General features: G+C 55.6%; 1 protein-coding gene across 2 annotated transcripts; it reads left to right on the top strand.

Moving 5' to 3' along the window:
* The first annotated feature begins 12,639 nt into the window (after positions 1-12,639).
* On the top strand, positions 12,640-19,570 carry FXYD2 (FXYD domain containing ion transport regulator 2). Of its 2 annotated transcripts, XM_030538463.1 has the most exons (6): positions 12,640-12,711; positions 15,549-15,587; positions 16,260-16,334; positions 18,388-18,424; positions 18,581-18,611; positions 19,382-19,466. In XM_030538463.1, exons 1-5 carry the CDS (start codon positions 12,702-12,704, stop codon positions 18,603-18,605), a joined length of 186 nt encoding a protein of 61 aa, XP_030394323.1. In that variant the 5' UTR covers positions 12,640-12,701; the 3' UTR covers positions 18,606-18,611; positions 19,382-19,466. The 2 variants fall into 2 exon arrangements, with proteins under 2 accessions (XP_030394323.1, XP_030394321.1); XM_030538461.1 differs by lacking the exon at positions 18,581-18,611 and having other exon boundaries at positions 19,382-19,570.
* The last annotated feature ends 1,428 nt before the right edge of the window (positions 19,571-20,998 follow it).

The raw sequence follows: 20,998 nt of genomic DNA, 5'->3' as shown, positions 1-20,998 counted from the left end.
CATCAAAACATCAGAGCCATGAAAGACATTTACCCTTGGGCCTAATTTACTTTGATGAAATAGTGTCACCCTTCATCTAACCCAGAAACCCTGGTAAATTCCCTTAAGTTTCATGGCTCTCCCCTTAGCAGATTGGAACTACAAGGTCACCCATTGGGCAGGAAAGATCAAGCAGTATTTCTGGAAGTTTTGTTTTCACTTCAGCGTTTCCAAGACTTGTGCTTCGCTGCTCCAGCAGTCTTGAAAATACTGAAGAAAACAGCCTCCCAGGGGAGGGCCTTTTTAACGAAATGCAGATGCCACTTGGAAGTTTTCCTTTAATGCAAATAGCAATATTTGGAGACAGAGCCCGGCACAGAGCAAGCAAGGCTTGGGGACGGAGCCCGGCATGGCGTGAGCAAGGCTTGGGGACAGCTAAGTGCGGTGTAGCTAGCAGACACACCGCTTGGGAGCAGGTGGATTCCAGGTGGTGAGTTACTGTGTTTGCTTCTGCTGTGGATCTCCCAGGGGTCATGGCTCGCTGGCGAAGGCCACTCGGCAGCAAATCTTTCCAATTAACACCACATTGCGTGCTGGCTGGGCGTGCATTGAATTCTTGCTGGAACCAAAGCATAATTGAAACTAATTTCCTCCTGCAGTTGGGCTGCAAGGTTGGATGTGCAGCTTCACCTGCTGGGTATGTCTGAGTTTGGTCAAGATCTCCTCATGCTCATGAGCTGGGTGAAAAAAGTGAGCTGCACCTGATCTGGAGTGGCAAAGGCGACACTGCCTGTGCTCTTAGCACAGGCACAGCTAAATGCCGGGCCATGGAAAGGTTCTAGGGCATGTTCATGGGCCTCAGCACCTCTTGCATAAAGCTGCGGATTCTGAAAGGCAGCAGGCAATGACAGCCTTTCAGCCAGCGGGCTCCCCCGGACCTGAGACTAGGGGGACGCAGAATTCCCAGTGGGGAGAGAGGATGGTCTCTAAGCACCAGGCAGCTGCTGTTCTGCTCACAATGGAGTTCTGAAGGCTGCACCGTTCAGTTCAGTATGACAGCTGCAGCCTGGAGATGCTTGCATCTTTTGTACGGGCAAAGGCTGCTTGTGGTGCCCATCTGTGGTTAGACCACAGGACCGGGAGTCAGGACTCCTGGGTTCTATTCCCAAGTCTGCTGTGCGGCACTGGGCGAATCACATCAATTCCCTGCACGACTTCTGTAAAGTGCTTGGGACCCGCCGATGGGCACAGTACCAAAAAGGCCCGTTAGGTTTATTCTCCACGTGGCAGAGAGAAAGACAAAGTACCAGGCTCTGCCGTGCAAAGCCAGATATGCTCACTGAGTGACTGCCTGCAGAGGGAGCGAAGAAAGGCCCCAGGACATGGCCAGGCTGTTTAACAATCTGCATGAACCCACGGCCAGATGGAAGAAAAGGTCCCTTCGCCCCCTCACCATGTACCAGAGAAGTGTCCATTGCCCCAGCTTACCGGGAGCAGAGCTCCACCAGAGTCACCCCTTTGTGCCCTGGAGGTCAGTGGAAAGCTGTGGGGGAACTGATGTAGCCCTGTGGATCACCCTGTAAGTACTGGCTAATGAAGGGAATATTTGTCTGCTTTTGGGGGCACAAGCCAAGATCACCATTAACCAACCATTTGAACCCCAATCCCACATGGGGCAGGCAGCCAACGGAGCATGCATGGAATTGGGCGAGATGCCCCTGCCAAGACGTCCCCAAGCATTGAGTGACTGTGATGCAGTAGGGACTGTCTGTGTGGGGAGTGGGAGAGCAGGGGAGGACTTTAGGGGATGGATGATGCCAGGGCCTGTAACCTGAGCTATGCCAGAGCCTGTAACCTGAGCTAGGTAAGGGAGGGGAAAGGTCAACACCTTTGCCCGGGAAGGGGACAAAGGAAGGGGGTGGCAGGAGGGAAGCAGTTTTGAGTCTGGGCTTGGGCCTGTGTGGGCGGAATTCAGGGTATCCTAGCTAGGATCCAAGCACCCTGAAAGCCCAGAAGGACTCGGTGGAGGGGTCCTGACTGTGCCTGCAAGCTCTGCTGTAACCTGTGTTCCTGTTGTCCAATAAACCTTCTGTTTTACTGGCTGGCCGAGAGTCACTGTGGGTCCCAGGAAGAGGGGTGCAGGGCCGGACTCCACCATGCTCCGTGACAACTGGTGGCAGCGGTGGGATATACTGCACCCCGTGGATGGCACTTCCTGCAGTAAGTGACTGAGGAGCAGTAAAACGAAGGGGTGATTAACCCCTGGGAGTGTGTGCCCAGTGAGAAGGACTTTGCAGTAACAGGGCCCCCGGGGGATTGCAGCGAGCGGTCCCAGGGGCGGAGGAGTCTGCAGCTCGACCCTGGCAGAGAGGTGGTGACCTCAAGAAGGGCTGGTGCACTTGGGGTCCCCCTGGAAACCGTGGGGAGCGGCGAGCACCCCGGCCTGTGAGTGGCCAGCAGGAAGATGTATGCTAAGCGGCGCAAGTGTGACCCGGTGGAGCTGTGCAAGCAGAGGGGGCTGCGCTCGGGGAGGCTCAGCAAGGACCAGCTGATTGCCCAGCTGGAGCAGGGAGACCGCATGAATGAACGGAGCCCTGTCTCTGAGGGAAGCAGCCGGGCAGATGCAGCGCAGGCACCAGTGTCTGTCCCCACTGGGAGTGGTCAGCTGGCGGACAAGGGCTTCCCGAGACCCCCCCCTCGTAGGCCTAGGGGAAGGGCGGGGAGGAGCCCAGTGTATACCGAGGGCGCCGTGACACCCCCGGCCGGCAGGGGAGCCTTCCGGTGAAGCTCACCCCCCAGCAGGGGATCCTCCCGGCGACGCTCGGCATCCGTGGAGCGGATGCGGCTGGAATATGAAAGGGAGCTGAGACGGGAGGAGCTCGAGTTAAAGAGGCGAGAGCTGGAGGAAAAGGCGAAACAGCGTAACCATGAGCGGGAGGAGAAGGAGAAACAGCGTAAACATGAGCTGGACCTGGCCCAGCTGAGGAGCAGTGAGGCCCCGGCTGCGGTGAGTGAGGGGGGACCCAAGCCTACAAAGAGCTTTGATAAGCACTTGCTGCCCCGGCGTAAGGAGGGGGAGGACATAGATACCTTCCTGACGGCCTTTGAGAATGCCTGCGAGCTGCACAGGGTTGACCCTGCAGACAGGATCGCAGTTCTCACCCCCTTACTGGACTCCACAGCCGTGGAGGTGTACAGCCGACTGAAAGGGGCGGAGGCAGGGGACTACGAACTGTTCAAACAGGCCCTGCTCCGCGAGTTTGGGCTGACTCCTGAGATGTACCGGAAAAAGTTCCAGAGCCAGCGTAAAACCCGTGAGGTCACAACTGGTCAACCAGCACAGGGGTATGCCCGCAAGTGGACAGCTGGGGCCCAAACTAAAGAGAACCTGCTTGACCTATTCATACTGGAGCACCTGTACGAGCAGTGCCCGTCCGACCTGAGGCTGTGGTTGATGGACCAGAAGCCGGAGAACCCACAGCACGCAGGCCAGCTGGCCGACCAATTTGTGGACAGTCGGGCAGGGGGTGGCAGGGAGGAGTCTCGAAAGAGCAGGTCTGCCTCAACCCAGAGAGAGAGTCATCATGGGACCTCCCAAATGGGGCCTATCGAGAACCCCCCCAAAAGGGGAACATCCAGCGGCAGGTCCCTCCGACCCACTCAAGGGGACCCACGAGACATGGGCTGCTATCGCTGTGGCCAATGAGGTCACATACGGGCCCAGTGCCCCAAGCTCAGGGACAGACCAAGCAGACCCAACCCGCAGAGGGTGGACTGGGTAAAAACCCAATCGGAGGAGGGGCTACGTTCCCAGGAAAGGGGGGCTGGCAACATACCACCTGTGGATGCTCCAGGCTCCGGGTTTCTGGTTTACCGGGTGGGCGTGGGGCTGCCCCTCCGGAAAGAGTGCATTGTTTCCCTGGAGGTAGATGGGAGGAAAGTCACTGGGTACTGGGACATGGGCGCAGAGGTGACACTGGCCCGGCCCGAGGTGGTGGCCTCAGATCGGATGGTGCCGGACACCTACCTGACCCTGATGGGCGTGGGCGGGACCCCATTCAAGGTGCCCGTGGCAAGGGTACACTTGAAATGGGGGGCCAAGGAGGGCCCCAAGGATGTGGGGGTACACCGATATTTGCCCACTGACGTGTTAATGGGAGGGGACCTCGAGGACTGGCCTAGTAACACCCAGAGTGCCCTGGTCGTGACTCGTAGTCAGAGTCGGCAAAGGGCACTGCACCCCGACAACGGGGAAGGTACTCGACCCGAGGTGCAGGACCCTAACCCAGGGAGCGGGGAACGCCCAGGGGCACGGTTCAGAGAGGCTGCGGCCTCAGACCCAGCCAGCAAGAGAGAGCCAGTCCCCATTCCTGTCCCAGCTGCTGAGTTCCAGGCCGAGTTGCAGAAAGATCCCTCCTTGCGGAAGCACAGGGACCGGGCTGACCTTAGTGCGGTACAGACCATGAGGAGAGGTTGCAAGGAGAGGTTCCTGTGGGAGAAGGGGTTCCTGTACCGAGAATGGGCTCCCCCAGGGGAAGTAGAGTCATGGGGGATCAGGAGGCAGCTGGTGGTTCCCCAGAAGTTTCGTCACAAGCTGTTGTACCTGGCCCATGACATCCCTCTCGCAGGGCACCAGGGAATCCGACGCACCAGGCAGAGGCTGCTACAGAACTTTTACTGGCCTGGGGTCTTTACCCATGTCCGACAGTACTGCCAATCCTGTGACCCCTGCCAGAGGGTGGGGAAGGCCCGGGACAAGGGGAAAGCGGCTTTGAGGCCTTTACCCATCATAGAAGAACCTTTCCAGAAGGTGGCCATGGACATAGTGGGACCCCTCAGCAAGACGACCCAGTCGGGGAAGAAATACATCCTGGTGGTGGTGGATTTTGCCACTCGCTACCCCGAGGCGGTGGCCTTGTCCTCTATCGAAGCAGACACAGTGGCAGATGCGCTGCTGACAATTTTCAGCCGGGTGGGGTTCCCCAAGGAGGTCTTAACGGACCAGGGGTCCAACTTCATGTCAGCCCTGCTCCGGTCCTTATGGCAGAAATGTGGGGTCCAGCACAACTGGGCCTCAGCGTATCACCCCCAGTCCAACGGGCTGGTGGAAAGGTTCAACGGGACGCTGAAGATGATGCTAAAAACATTTATGAACCAGCACCCGCAAGATTGGGACAAGTACTTACCTCACCTGCTGTTCGCGTACAGGGAGGTACCCCAGGAATCTACCGGGTTTTCACCTTTCGAACTGTTGTATGGAAGGCGGGTAAGGGGGCCCCTAGACCTGATGAGGGACGAATGGGAGGGGAAGGCCGCTCCCGAGGGAGAGTCAGTGGTGGAGTATGTCCTGACCTTCCGGGAAAGACTGGCCGAGCTCATGGGCCTGGCCAGGGAGAATCTGGCCCGAGCCCAGAGGAGGCAGAAGGTCTGGTATGACCGCATGGCACGGGCCCGTGCCTTCGCCACCGGGGATCAGGTAATGGTTCTCATCCCCGTGAGGAGAAACAAACTCCAGGCCTCCTGGGAAGGGCCCTTCAAGGTTATCAAGCAACTGAATGAGGTAAACTATGTGGTGGAGCTGTCAAACCGGGCACATCACCGTCAGGTATACCATGTGAACATGATGAAGCCATACTATGACAGGGGGAATGTGGTGTTGGCCGTGTGTGGACATTGGGAGGGGCAGGGAGATGACCCCTTAGTAGATCTATTCCCTGGGACAAAAGCTGGTTCCCCCCTAGAGGCAATTCCCCTCTCTGATCAACTGACCCCGGGCCAGCACGCTGAGATCAGGGGGGTGCTGCATGTATACCGACCGCTGTTTTCGAACCAGCCTGGACGCACTAATTTGACTGTCCACCGGGTGGAGACCGGGTCACATCCCCCTATAAGATGCTCCCCTTTTCGGGTCACCGGGAAAACTGCCCAGGACCTAGAAAGAGAGGTCAGGGACATGCTGGCTTTGGGGGTGATCCAGCCGTCTGCCAGCCCTTGGGCCTCGCCAGTGGTGCTAGTCCCCAAGAAGGATGGGTCAATCCGGTTCTGTGTGGACTATCGAAAGCTCAATGCCATCACCGTATCTGATGCCTACCCTATGCCCAGGCCTGACGAGCTCCTAGACAAGCTGGGAGGTGCTCGGTACCTCACCACTATGGATCTTACCAAAGGCTACTGGCAAGTGCCGCTGGACGCAGATGCCAGGCTGAAATCGGCCTTTATCACCCCTCGGGCTCTATGAGTTTCTGATCCTGCCCTTCGGCCTCAAGGGAGCGCCGGCCACCTTCCAGCGCCTGGTGGATCAGCTACTGAGGGGGATGGAGAGTTTTGCCGTGGCGTATATTGACGACATCTGCGTCTTCAGCCAGACCTGGGAGGACCACATGTCCCAGGTTAAACAGGTCCTGGACCGACTCCGAAAGGCTGGGTTAACAGTAAAGGCTGAGAAGTGCAAGGTGGGGATGGCTGAAGTATCTTACCTGGGCCATCGGGTGGGGAGCGGCTGCCTGAAGCCGGAACCAGCCAAGGTGGAGGTGATCAGAGACTGGCCTGCTCCCCAAACCAAAAAGCAGGTCCAGGCCTTTATTGGGATGGCGGGGTACTATCGAAGGGTTGTGCCCCACTTTAGTGCCATAGCCGGCCCCATCACTGAACTGTGCAAAAAGGGGAAGCCAGACAAGGTGATCTGGACTGAGCAGTGCCAGGAGGCTTTCCGGGCGCTGAAGGAGGCTCTGGTTAGTGGCCCAGTTCTGGCAAACCCAGATTTTGACAAACCCTTTATGGTGTTCACCGATGCCTCAGACACGGGACTGGGGGCGGTGTTAATGCAAGAGGATGAAAAGGGGGAGAGACACCCCATCGTGTACCTGAGTAAGAAGCTGCTACCCCGGGAACAAAGCTACGCGGCCATCGAGAAGGAATGCCTGGCCATGGTGTGGGCCCTTAAGAAACTGGAGCCATATCTCTTTGGGCAACACTTCACCGTGTACACCGACCACTCTCCCCTGACCTGGCTGCACCAGATGAAAGGAGCCAACGCCAAGCTCCTGAGGTGGAGCCTGCTCCTGCAGGACTATGACATGGATGTGGTCCATGTGAAGGGAAGTGACAACCTGACAGCGGATGCGTTGTCCCGGAGAGGGGGCCCTGAACTTCCCCAGGTCACTGGGCAGAGTGACCCCGCTCAGTTCAGTCTCGAAGGGGGGAGAGATGTGATGCAGTAGGGACTGTCTGTGTGGGGAGTGGGAGAGCAGGGGAGGACTTTAGGGGATGGACGATGCCAGAGCCTGTAACCTGAGCTAGGTAAGGGAAGGGAAAGGTCAACACCTTTGCCCGGGAAGGGGACAAAGGAAGGGAGTGGCAGGAGGGAAGCAGTTTGAGTTTGGGCTTGGGGCTGGATGGGCGGAATTCAGGGTATCCTAGCTAGGATCCAAGCACCCTGAAAGCCCAGAAGGACTCGGTGGAGGGGTCCTGACTGTGCCTGCAAGCTCTGCTGTAACCTGTGTTCCTGTTGTCCAATAAACCTTCTGTTTTACTGGCTGGCTGAGAGTCACTGTGGGTCCCAGGAAGAGGGGTGCAGGGCCGGACTCCCCCACACTCCGTGACAGTGACGGTGTGCGGCTAGCTCTGGAGTAGCTGTGCGCGCTTTCAGCTGGCTGATAGGTCCTGCAGTCTGTGCGCTAGGGCAGCTATGGGGCCTGATCATGCTGCAAGGAAACCAAGGGTGTGCTGTTTAATCCAGCGGTCTCTGGGCCCCAGGGGATCCTGAACTTAGCCATCAGCCTGAGGCAGGGCAGCACTGCTGAGCTTGTGAAGGGAGCTTACAAGGAAGTATCAGGGTTGGGAATGGTTGGGCTGCAAGAAGCCTGAAGAAGAGCCAGAGAGTTTGCTGGCTCCTGGCCCTGATCTGCCTTAATCTGCCTTTGCACGGTCTCTGCTGCATGCACCCTCTGGCTGCTGCTTCGCCCACGCTGGGGAGCTTTGGAAGATTTCATGTTCCCTTTTCATTCCCTTTCAACTTTCTTAGGCTATGTCTGCTCTGCCCTTTCGTCAGTAAAACTTTTGCCGGTTGGGGTGTGAAAAAACACCCCCGATCAACAAAAGTTTTATTGATGAAAAGCACCATTGTGGACAGTGCACAAAGCTACTGCCCCTCGTTGGGGTGGTTTTGTTTTGTTGGCAGGAGAGAGCATGGTTGTAGAGGCACATCTATACCTCTGTAAGGTGTGCAGTGTAGACACAGCTTTAGTTATGAGGAGGAAGGCTGTGCCCTTTCTGAGACGAGCCCAAGCTGCAAAATTGGAGAGTGTGTGTGTGTGTGTGTGTGTGTGTGTGTGTGTGTGTGTGTGTGAGAGAGAGAGAGAGAGAGAGAGACTGAGTGACTTTCTGACTCTGAGCCAGCTTTGTCCTAATGTCAGCCAGGGAGACAGGGTGTCTCTCCTTCAAGCTTGTAGCAGAAGAAACTATGGGAAGCTGCCCCTGCTGCTCAGCTGTGTTTTAGTGCCCATTTGCTGCAGCCATGTGAGTGGCCAGTGCAAACAGCAAATGGTGCCTGTGCTCAACTGGTGCGGTAGCGGGGGGACAGCCGGGCTTTGTTAGAGCTGACTGTCTCCTATCTAACGACAGGCAATTAAATCAGTTTTGTGCGAGGAGGAAGGAAGCTTTCCAAGTCACCTTTCAATAGCCCCATTTTCTGCAGCAACTTTAGCAATACTCAGAGACTTTCAGGGGTGGGGGGAGGGAGCGCATGCCAGCCACTTTGCACCATTGAAGCTGTGCAATAAGAACTGGGATTTGTTCAGTACATCTCAGTTTCCTCTTCTTCTTTTCGAAAAACTGTAATCCCAGATCTGTGACAGAGTTCAACAGGCTGCAAAGTCAGAAAGTGTGTGTGTGTGTGTGTGTGTGTGTGTGTGTGTGTGTGTGTGTGTGCGCGCGCGCGCGCGAGCATGTGTGCACGCGTGCTGTGCAGGGATGAGAGGGGCAGGGAAGGAGGGGGAGGTCTAGGCCAGAGGAGAGACGTGGTTTGAAATGAGAGTTGAAAACAGAGGGAGTGTGGCATGTGGCAGTGAGAACAGGGAGGCTGTGTCACAGGGGCTGCTGCAGAGGGGGAGATTCTTGCACCCAGAGTGTTAGTGAACTGGGTCAGAGAGGGGGTGGAAGCTACAGGGGCAGAACAGGGACAGTCAGGGGCTTAGGCTGGAGCAATACAAGGCAGCACGTTAGCACCTGTGAGTGTTTGTCCCCAAGTGACAGTCCCTCCCACTCTTTATATTGGGGATCCACCAGTGCAGAGGCCCAGAGCCCACTCAAACCTGTTCCTCAGTGAATGGAGCTGTGTTGAAGTGGAGCAGATGGTAAGTGCTTGGCATGATGTGGAGCAGAACCTCACTTAGCCACCCACCTCCTCATGCACCGGCAAAAGCTGGCAGCCACCCAGCAGGGCTGGTGCTGGAGGGAGCTCTCTCATTCCTGGGGCTGTAGGACGCTCCAAGACTTGCCAAGCACTAGCTGTGATGCGTCTCAAGGCACACAGGGCTGTGAGCTTCCTTGTTGTTAACTGCCACCAGCGCCAGGAAATCTTGCTGGGTGTTAATTCCCTAACACAGCCAGCCTGTCAGGCACTCGCACTCTGCTCTGGGCTCCACCTGTCCTGTCTGTGCCTGGGAGGTTGATGATAGATGCACTCTAGCTCCCTTGTACCTTCAAAGTGTCCCCTGGTAGTATCCAGCTCCTACTCGCTGGATAACCACAGACATCCCAGCTGCTGCGTTCCCCAAGGAACAGTGTCTCGTCATTTACCAGTTTCACCTTAGCCAGCAGCTCCTTATCACATACTGCACCTGAGATCCAGTCCAAAACATCACACACACTCTGAAGCTTAAATGGCACGAACAAGGACTCCTCTGCTCTGAGGAAGCACATCTCACCCAAACATCCCTCCAGCGCTTTCAGCCAAGCCAGGCTGTGATCCCCCGTTGCATGAATCCAATTCTCTGTCCATTTGCTTCCCAGGAGAATGATGCCAGGGTGTATCTTTGTGCCCTTAAAAATACCAAAACAAGCCTTTGGGTTCATGTCTGCCCCCTGATCTTCACTTCTTCCTTCTCAAGCCTCCACCAGCTCTTTATTAGCATTTGATTTTGTATGTTAATAGACCCCTATTGTATGACAAACAATACACAATGATCTACCCTGGAGATCAGTGTCCCGTACCCGCCCAGTTTGTCTCCAGATGTGTGCCCTGTTTTTCACTGCAGCCCTAGAGAACGTGCTGTTGCTGTTCAGTATATAACTGTATCTCTGTACGTGCATCTCACGATGGTTGTAATGATTACTGTAACACAGGCTTTTGCTAGACACATTACAGGATGTTCTTGGGGTGAAGCCAGGAGATCCCTGCACCCCATTGTACCCCAGTGTGCTCTGCAAGTTGGCATTCCAGAGGTTCTTGGGTCACGCTGGTTTAGTTAAAGCTAACCTGCACCGGTCCAACTCCTGCAGCATCATTCTTGGAGGTCAAGGGGTGTGGTTTGTTCCCTAATGCACAATTTTCAGTCATTCCCCCTAGGTTTCCTTTATTGGGACAAATGGGGTCTGCTGCACAGTGTGCACAGCCAGGGACTGATGCAAGCCACAGAAGGAGGATTCAGATTTCTGGTACCTCAATATTTGGGCTTGATTTGAGGCTATCTTCAATCAATGATGCTTAGACCCAAATTCCAGGAGTCATAGCTTGGTCTGCTTTAAAGAGACAAACAATAGACCTGGTGTCAGTAAATAGACTGTAACCCTGGCACTCACCTGGTGTAAATCCCCAGACAGACAGACAGACAAAGACATGCTGTCCTCCCAGCCCCTCATTACAACTCTTGCTTATGAAAAGCACGAAGGAGAAGCCATTTTATAACCAGGACAAACATTCTGAAATGCGCCACAGCAGTTCCTCAGGGCCAGGGTTTTAATGTGAGACCTTGGTATCACTGAGGCTGTAATTAGAGCTGATTAGCTTCTCCTAGCCAGCCTAGGGTGGTGTTTGTCGGGCTATTCAGCTAGCTAGCTAGGTGCTGCTCAGCACTGTGGTGTCAGTGTGTGTTCCCTGTGGGCTCTGGGAATCTGGTGCAGAGAGCTCCCCGGGGTAGGTTTCTGAGTGGTAGCCGTGTTAGTCTGTAACAGCAAAAAGAACAAGGAGTCCTTGTGGCACCTTAGAGACTAACACATTTATTTGGGCTTAAGCTTTTGTGGTCTAAAACCCACTTCATCGGATGTATGGAGTGAAAATTTTAGCCCACGAAAGCTTATGCCCAAATAAATGTTAGTCTCTAAGGTGCCACAAGGACTCCTCGTTGTTTTCCCGTGGGGCAGGTTCCACTCTGTAAGCACCATAACAGTAATCGGCTGGGATGCGTGACTTGCTGGTCACTGATTGCCAGAACAAAACAAACTGCACTTAATAGATGCCTCAGCATTTAGCCTCTGGCTGCTGGGGAGTGGGGGCAGTTTACAGACCTGGGGGGGAGAGGAGTCAGCACAAAGCGATTTGCGTATGCAGACAGCATTGGCAAAACCAATGGCATGGACTGAACTGCCTGCCATGCTGCCCTGGGTGCAGGATGCTGCCTTTGCTGAGATGTGTGTTGATTACAGTAGAACCTCAGAGTTACAATGTCCTGGGAATGGAGGTTATTCACAACTCAGCAAAACGTTATGGTGGTTCTTTCAAAAGTTTGCAGCTGAACATTGACTTCATACAGCTTTGAAACTTATTATGCAGAAGAAAAATGCTGCTTTCCCTTTATTTTTTTAGTAGTGTACGTTTAACACAGCACTGTACTGTATTTGCTTCTCTTTTTTTGTTGTTGGTCTCTGCTGCTGCCTGACTGTGCACCTCCGGTTCCAAATGAGGTGTGTGGCTAATTGGTCAGTTTGTAACTTTCTGGTGCCCACAACTCTGAGCTTCTACTGTATCCTCTCCTCCAAAGGACTGGGACTGGGGCAGGCTGCTCCATCAGCAGCTCAGACGCTGGGCCTGCGGGAGGGCCAAGCAATGCTGAGCTCTGGTCTGGCCTTAGTGGGACCCCTCTCTCCCTGCCAAGCTGCCAGAGTGGTGGTGGGGTAGGATTCCCCTTCCCTTCCTATGTTGTTAGCCAGTAGCCAGCCAAGAGACATGATCAAGGGATCAGAGCCAAGGGCCGGAGCTAGGAAATGCCACAGCTCTGCCTCTGACTTACTGGGTGACCTTGGCCAAGTCCTTCCCTCTGCTTCAGCTTCCCACTACAACATGGGGATAATGACAGGACCCAGCAGGCAGAGCTTGTGGGGGCTGGGTAGGAAGGTTGCCAAGCACAGGGAGAATGAAAAGTGCCCTAATTGCTTATTAGCCCTTCCCCTCTCCCTGCTGGGGCTGTCAGAGCTGAGATGCCCCTCGCTGTACTCCATGACACTCCCATTGACCTTTCCAACAGGCTGAGGTTGCATCTGGCTCAGCCCCTGCTCTCCATGTGAACTGGAGAGAGCTGGTTGCAGGGGCTTGCTCGTTCCTTTGCCCCTCAAGGAGCAAACCTGGGTCTGGGCCATGTGCCTCACCTTGTGACTGGGATAAACATTACACTGAGGCTGTTAATGTTTAATGACGTTTGTCCCACGCCCACCCACCCCCATTAATGTGCTTTCCCGGTGGTGCACACGCCCAGACCAGGGCACCCGCTGCACGGCTCGCTGGGAAGATGGCTGATGGTAAGGGTCTCACTGCTCTTCAGCTCCCAGGGGCAAACGCGCTCCTGTCGGAGGCAGGCTGTGTCTGCCAGGCTGTACCTGGGAGCACGGGGAGCGCGCTGCCATTCATTCACCCTCTCTGCAACCGGAGTTGAGGCTTTGTCTGCCTGCCAGCAGCGCTCTGTGCTTAGGCAGACAGATGGGAATGCTCCTTTAGCAGGGAAGCGTTCCCAGTGCTCTTAGATGTGGGGGCCTAAGCCCCGGTTAGACATCCAAATTAGCAGAGTGGTTTGATTGTCAAAGGTGCTGGGCCCAGGCTGCTCGCCGGGTGGAGCCTTCACAGGGGCTCAGGAGCCAGCCATTAGGCTCTCAGGTGTGAAGATCTTGGCTGATGCTTTTAGATGCCTTATCCTAGTGCTTGGAGTGATCTCATCCTCGCACATGGAAAGAGAGCCCTGCCCCGAGGCTGAGCTGGGGAAACCCTCTAAGGGATTCAGGAGAGAGGCCCAAATAATCCCAAGAGTTTTGCCCTCGGCAGGGGGAGCAGTAGTTATAAGAAGGGTCAGTTTTGCTAGAGGGATTCTCCCTCCCTAGTTGTTCTCACCATAGGATGCTGTGGCAAGGTAAGGGGACCTCGAGCAGGGAAGGGCGGCACGGGGACAGAATGAGGGGGTCAGCGCAGTGGTATCATGGTGTGACCCAGCTAAGCAGAAGGCAGTAATTCCAGTCTGCGGCACTGTGCAGTCAGGAGGTCAGCTGAGCTCCGCCATTTCACCAAAGGGAGTGCGAATTGTCATCCCGGTCAGATTGCACGCAGGCACTGTGTGAAACCTGGGTGTCGGTGAGGTAACACCCACAAATGGCGGCTGATTTGTGCCAACACAGGTTCCTAGACACTGTGGAGCCATTCAGAGGGACACAGGCTAACCAGTAAATCTGCCCATGCTTAAAATGCAGATTTGAATCTGTGACACTTTTTTCCTTTTCCTTTTCATCTCTTTTTTTCTGTCTTACTCTGCCAATCCCCATGTGCCCTGTCTTGTTTGGAATGCAGTGATTAACAAGCCTCCCCCCCCCCCCCCCGGCCCCACCAGAAACAAGGCAGCACTGTAAAAGGCAAGGTGGTGGTAGGCAGATGAATAAGTGTCCGAGTTGTTGGCTGTTTTCTATCCAGTGCTCCACAGTCCCTCTGCGTGTGTGAGAAATAATTGAGTTGGAAAGGCTGGTTGGAAGGTGACTATTGAATGTGCCAGTGACTGATTGCAGCTGTGTAACTTTACTCTACGCAGGTTAACCTTTTCCTCCCCCTTCTGAACACGTTGCTTTAGACACGGGCACAAGTGGGATTTGCCCAAAGTTTAAGGGGTGCTGGGATCCACCCAGGAAGTTTGACGCTGGAAACCAATTTTCCCCCCATATCCCAGGGACCTGGAATCCAACCTGTTTCTAGCTGCTTCCCGTGATGGAAAATGGTCTGAAAAAAATAGCAGTTTGCTGAGGACTCTTTGGAAAGCCAATTATGCTCCCCAAGGAACCTGCAGCCTGTGAAATCAACCATGCCCTTACTCCACCCCCTCTCCATTGCCTTCAAGGTCTGTTCCATTCACAGAGCTCTCTCTGGGGACCAGGGACCCTGCTAGGTTTTACGACTCCCCCAAGATGCTGCTCCTAATGCACATGGCACTGGGCTGTGAAGATGCCTGGCAAGCAGCAGCAGTTACAGTCTGTCCGTTCAGAGCAGGTTTTGGTGATCTGTAACTATAGGCTTGCAGAGCTTTGGGGCAATACACGTGCCAGTAGCACTAGTCTGGGAAGTGGAGCTCTCCCTAGGCTGGCTGTGAAATCCCAGCATGGAAGACTCTCCAGAGGTCTTGCTCAGGATTGCCTGGCCCTGGTCATGAGTGCTGTGTGCCCTGATCGGAGTGCCCAAGCCTGCCGCTCTCAGCTGATCTCTAGGTATTTATGTGGCCCTGGTGAAGGTACTATCGAGGGCCAGCAAGCAGTTATACACAGAGGGAAAGTTTGGCTTACACAGCATGATAATAGGTTAGGACTGAGGTCCTTTGGCAGAGCTATGGGAGGCCAGGACTGGGATAGCAGGCCCTGGGGCAGGTTGGACAGGAGCTGCATTGGCAGATCTGTTTGGGAGACCAAGGACTGGACTAGCAGGGAGGGCCTGTGCATCAGAGAGGAAGTGCATTGGAACAAATGTTCAGGAGAGAAAAGGCTGGAATAATGGGGGGTTGGAGGGAAGAGAGAGGGCTGGAATAATGGGGGGCCTGTGGGGGAAGGGGACTTCAGGGCTAAGCTGAAGGGTAGATTTCAAAACATGCTGTTTGAAAATGAATCATACCCACATTGACCTGGGGCAAGTGGACAGAGGGAGGGGAGGTACATGGGACTCGCAGACTCTCTGGCACTTGGACGCAGTGAATTTGGGGCAGGTGTGTAATGGTAGCTGTGGAAGCCACTGGGAGCTGGTCTCATGGGCTAGGGTAGGATCTATCTCCGGCATTCCCAGTCTCCGCTGCCAGCAGCCCCACAAGATCCCACAGGGCTGCACCATCAGCCAGTCAGTGTGTGGCCACTGCAGCCTGGGATCACCATGCTGGCTTGCCCCGAAGGTCTCTCCTTGGCTGCCAGGGGCAGGGAGGACGGATCAGCTGTTTCCCCAGCTCTCCCATGGAGCCTTGGGCACTGTTCAGAAGATGTGCCTTCTCCGAGGCAGCTAGGCTCAGAGTCTGGGATGCGGGGAGCTGTTCCACAGCTGCTCCCTTGTGTCGTGGAGCTATGATACACCAGCAGCTCTGAGACCTCACCCCATTGACTCCTCACTGACCTGCTCACTCTTTTTCCAGAGATCGTCCCAGAGCAGGTGCCTGACAAGTTCACCTATGGTAAGACTCTTCTCTGCCGTCGCACCAGGCCCTGGCTAACCCGGCCTTTGGTCTGTAATTCTATGTCCAGTGGTCCCCCTGTGCTCCAAACACTGGAAGAGACAGCCCCTGCCCGGTGTCATTACCGTATCAATAGGACAGAGGGGAAGGGCTACTGGCCCTTGAGTGCTGGCAGGGAACTGAGGCAGATCCAGTGACTTGCCCCCGGTCACACAGGGAGCCTGGGATGGGCCAAGAATTGAGCCCAGATCTCACCATGGCCCTTAGCCCCCCGGTCACCCTTCTGCCCTGTGGTTAGCCCCTGGATCTGTAGGCAGTACCAGCCCCTGTAGCCATCCCGTAGCCAGGGGCACAGCTCTGTGAGCCTGCAGGTGGCTGCGTGGGATGCCTTTGGTGGCCCGCATTCATGTCACACACGTGTCACAGAGGGGCCAAGCTGCGTGGCACCGGGAATCAGAAGCAAAGCCCTTCAAGGCGCTGTTCTCAGGCAGCAGCCCAAGCCCGGCTGCCGTTGGTGCTGGAGCTGTGGCGAAGGCATGGGCCGCCCCAGCGGTAGCTGATAACTCTTGCTCATCCAAGAGCTTCAGAGCTCGGTGAGATGCGACTCTCCGCTCCCCCAGCCCAGCTCCCTTTGCTCTGCCAGGCTAACAGATGTCTCTCTCCCGTTCCGAGATTATGAGACCATTCGGAATGGGGGGCTGATATTCGCCGTGGTGGCTTTCGTGGTCGGACTCCTCATCATCCTCAGTAAGTCTCACTTCTGGGGGGTTGCAGCTCTGCCTCTCACCAGCCCAAAGGCTGGGGTCATGTGGGGGCTCTTCTCTGCTCCCCCCACTGTGCTGCACGTGGCTGCGCAGTTCAGGGGAAGGGAGGGGAGGGTGAATCTGTGCTTTGCGTGCGCACAAGCAAGTCCTGCCTCAGTGTGTCACAGCCTGGGGGCCGGAAGGGCCTGCTGACATGCCCCTGCTTTGTGGCAGGACGAGGTCCATTCTCCGTAAACCATCGCACGTCAGAGGGGCCTAGGCTTTGCCCTGCAGCACGGCAGCAACAGCACCGCTTAGAGCTTCAACTTTCCCTGAAATGTTTAACGTGGCCTCCCCCGCCCTCGCTCCACCCTGGCCTTGGACATCAGTGAGAACAATGGCCTCTGTCTCCCATATTTCCTCTCTGCTTTGTTCTCGCTGCAGGACGCCCCGCTGAGCTAGGGGCCAGAGACTGGATACATGGCTCAGAACTTAGATGCAGATTTGGGTGCATGTTAATCTTTAGTAGAAGCTAGTAGGAAAATTTCCATCAAGGCAAGATTCCAACTGAAAATGGGGGTGGGGTGAGGAGGAGATTGCGCAAATATTTGCAGAAGCAATTTTGCCTTTTCCTGCCAGCTTTAAGGTTCAGGGTGAAAAGGTCACCAATTAAAAATGGGAGCAACACTATCTGACATTTCTAGAGGCAGAAACCAGGTTTTCCAAAGTGCTTCACTCCTGCAGACTCACTGGTGACCCAGCATGCTGGGCTGCTTTGCAAACCTAGCCATATATAGCCAGGGGACACTTTGCCCACTGCTGACACGCAGCCAGCTCTGGGATGAAACACAATAGACATTTAACAGTTCACACCACTACAGGGAAGAAAGGGGAGGAGAAAACTGTATGCTCTTGAAACTGCAGTAGCCGTGTAGAGAGAGATGCAGAATGGAGCTACCTGGGTGGAGTTCGGCCAGAAGGACTGGGTCAGCATCCTGGCCTCTGAGCAAAGTGCCGTGGACCCTTGAATAACCTACACCATGCGTCTCACCCACTAGCCCCAAATGTTGCAAACTCTGCAGATGGGAATAACAGCATATTCCGGGTGGGTTCCAGACGCACGGCTGCTCTTTACAGCTGTGCTCAGGGCAGCTCCCAGCAGGCAGGCAGCCCGGGCTCTCTCCGCTGGTGTCCATGCCTGGCTGGGCCTTGTGGGGAACTTTGGCTGAACAGGGCGTTTGTTCAGAGAGCTCAAGGAGGCTGAAATGTCCCATTGGCACCCACAGGCTGGTGAGGGACAGCCCAGAGCACATTCCCAGAGTGCACCTCCCTCCTGGCTGGGCAGGGGCAGGCAGACCTGGTGGCTTGAAAATCAAAGCTAGGGGTCAGTCCAGAGATGGGCACGGTTCTGACCCCACCAGGGGCAGCTGTAGACATTTCGCCACCCCAAGCATGGCAGCATGCCGCGGGGGGTGCTTTGCTGGTGGCCTGTCCTGCGGCTCCGGTGGACCTCTCGCAGGGCACGCCTGAGAGAGGTCCACCGGAGCCGCGGGACCAGCAGACCCTCAGCAGGCATGCTGCCGAAGGCTACCTGCCTGCCGCCAACCTGGTGACCGGCAGAGCGCCCCCTGCAGCATGGCACCGCAAGCACACGCTTGGCGTGCTGGGGCCTGGAGCTACCCCTGGACCCTACCCACCCCCAGTGCCCGAGGGCTGGCCATCCCCAAAGCTTCGGGGACCCCACTCCAGACTCCGGTGTGCTTGCTGCACCAGGGCTGTGCTGAGAGTTCCCACCTCTGTGGGTGGGGTGGCCTTGGTCCCAATGTGATGGCTGCAGAGGCCACGTTGAGTTGAGGAGGCAGAGGCTGCAGGGGAAGGGCTCTTTGCCCCACAGACACAGCAGGATTATTGCATCAAAGAGAGAGGGGTAGCAGAAGGTGGGTGGAAGCCTGAGAGCAGTGAGGGGGCACCGAGGTGGGGCCAGGGAGCACCGAGGTGGGAGGACCAGCCCAGCCAAGGCGTAGGAGGCCTCAGACTCTCTTTTCCCTTGTTTGCAGGTCGGCGGTTCCGCTGTGGAGCAAAGAAGAGAAGAAGGTTGGTATTGTTTTAAATCATCCAAGTCAGTCAGCCCATGTCTGCTTTTAGTGGGAGATTGTAGATGGTTCGAGGGCCAGAGACATTCACTTTCCCCTTCTCTGCTTTGGCTCATGCTGATGCTACTTTCTCTCTCTTTTCCATCTGTTTCCTTAGACAAGGTGACGATGACGAGCTGTAGCTGCAGGTACGTGGAACGGAGGGAGAGCAGTGAGGAGTGGGAGGCAGCATGGATAGCAGGGCTGTATGGTGTATCAGGCTGTATGGCCATGATGCCTGATGCACTGCACCATTGGCAGGTGTCCATCCTGCTAGGAAAGGGTTAAATGGGCTCTGCTGACTCCCTGGGGCAGAAGGCTCAGTATCCCACTGGAACATAATGGAAATGGGAGGCAGAGGATCTAGGGTGTGGACTGAGCAGGCTAGAGAGAGGAGTCCTAGGAGCTTCCCAGCCTGTGGAAAATGTCTAAGTCTGAGCTTTCTGCCTGTCTCTATTTTGTAGGTAACAAAGCCAAACCCCAGGAAGGGCTGGGGCTGGGGCTGGACTCCACACGCTGCGTGGGCTGTATCTGTAGAGCAGTTTGGGAGAGGTACCTGTGCACAGTGCTGCTGTTTAAGTCCAAGGCCAGGACGTGGGGTGGGAGTAGAGGGGAAAGGATCCAGGTGGCACAAACGTTTTTGGGTCTGGTCCAATGTGAGGAAATAGTACTGACATCCACGCAATGCAGCGGCAATCTGAGACGAAAACTTCTCAGCCAATCCTATGGCTCAACGGGCAGAGAATAGGATTGCCCGGTAGGTGTGGCCTATCCCCATTGGGGGTGTGTGTCTGCAGAGTGTGTTTGTGCAAGAGGAGTGCCGCATGCACCAGCGGAGGGCACAGCACTGAGCTGAGAACTAGTCTGCAGGTATCTCCTGCCCGTCTGATTTAACTCTGTTATTCCTTTCCAATTCCAGAACCACCTGGACTGTCTGGAAAGCAGCTTCCTGCCCACTGCTCTGTCTAGGAGGGGGGAATTGTCTTCAGGAGCCAAGCCCCTTGCACCGGAGACATTAACCCTCTCGGCCCTGCACCTCTATACATACCATTTGCATGGCTTTCCTTTGTAAAATCAGTTCAGTGCTTCTTTGCCTCAATAAAGCTCCTTTTGAGCAAGGGTTAAAGCTTGTACCCAGGTGGGTTTGAGTCAACCAGTTTCTCTGCCCTGTACCAGTTTCTTTTTCTGTCCAGAAACATCAGACAATTCTGAACCCAAACCCAGCAGGTAAAATCCCTCCCCCTCCATCCCCATAAGCAAAAGGGGTTTGAGCTTTAACCTTCTAAGTGAAGGGCTTAAGTGCCAGAGGGGGGAGGTATTCTGAGCTGGGTGCTCCGTCAGTCTTATCTGTTGAAGCTGGTCCACCTTTGTGAAATGACAATTGGAGCAGTCCCAGTTGTCCAGAGGCAGTCGCAGTCCCAGTCCCGGTCGTCCCCAGATCAGGGAGTTGCTGGTTGAGATGGGATTGGAACGTTGCTCTCTAACCTATCAAGTGAGGGGTGTAAGTGCTGGACTGGGAGGTATTCTGACATGGGGCTCCCTCGGCCTTTTCTATTGACGCTGGTCCACTTTAACTACATAATAACTGGGCTAAAGCTTGCCTCCATGGGCGCCTCTCAGGGATGTGAGTGACCCTGGTTCAAATCCCCACTCTGCCTCCATGGAGGGGATCTGGTGCCTGAGGTGCAGGCCCTTGTAAATCGACTGTGGACTATACAAAGCAGCTCTTGCTGGTTTAATTAATGAGTATTTTGGCCATACAAAAGACCCAAATCCCTCTCTTGTTCCAGTAGCTAGGATAGACATCCAGGCTGTGGCAGCACCGAGGTCACTCCCCTTCTCTGCTGAGGGGTGTGAACTGGGGGCTCCCACCTCCCAAGGAGAGTCAGAGGCAGGGCCGCCCGGGTGGGGGTGCAAATAGGGCAATTTGCCTCAGGCCCCACAGACCTTCCCCCACGCCTGGTGCCTCAGCGCGCTGCGTCAGGAGCCGCCCTGGACAGCGCTGCAGCGGCAGGACCTGAGCTCCTCCCACTGAGTCAGAGCCGCGTGGTAAGGGGGCAGGGCGGTGAGTTCCAATCCCACCGGAGCCACGCCGCTGCAGCGTTGTCCAGGGGCCAGGGCAGCTCCTGGACGTGGCGCACTGAGGCTCCGAGAGAGGGGAGAGGCGGCGGTAACCCAGGAACGGCCCTGGACAGACCTGCTGGGGGCAGTCAGGGGATGGAGAACAGGGGGTTGGATTGTGGGTGGTCCAGGGGTCTGTCAGGACTCGGCAGAGGGCTGGATAGGGGTCAGGGCAGTCAGGGGATGGGGAGGTTGGGGTGGTGGTGGTTGTGGGGCAGTGAGGAGATAAGGAGCAGGATGGATTGGGGATTCTGAGGGGCACAGTCGGGGGCCAGGAAGTGGGTGGGGGTTAGATAGGGGGCAGGGCTAGGCTGTTTGGGGAGACACAGACTTCCCTACCCTAAAGCTCATTCAGCAGTTTGAGGCTTGCAGACAGCTATTTCACACAACGAGCCAAGCTGTTATTTTTTCCCTT

Source organism: Gopherus evgoodei, chromosome 19 (genome assembly GCF_007399415.2).
Source record: "Gopherus evgoodei ecotype Sinaloan lineage chromosome 19, rGopEvg1_v1.p, whole genome shotgun sequence".
Classification (NCBI taxonomy): Eukaryota; Metazoa; Chordata; order Testudines; family Testudinidae; genus Gopherus; species Gopherus evgoodei.
This window is presented reverse-complemented; position numbering and strand designations above follow the sequence as displayed.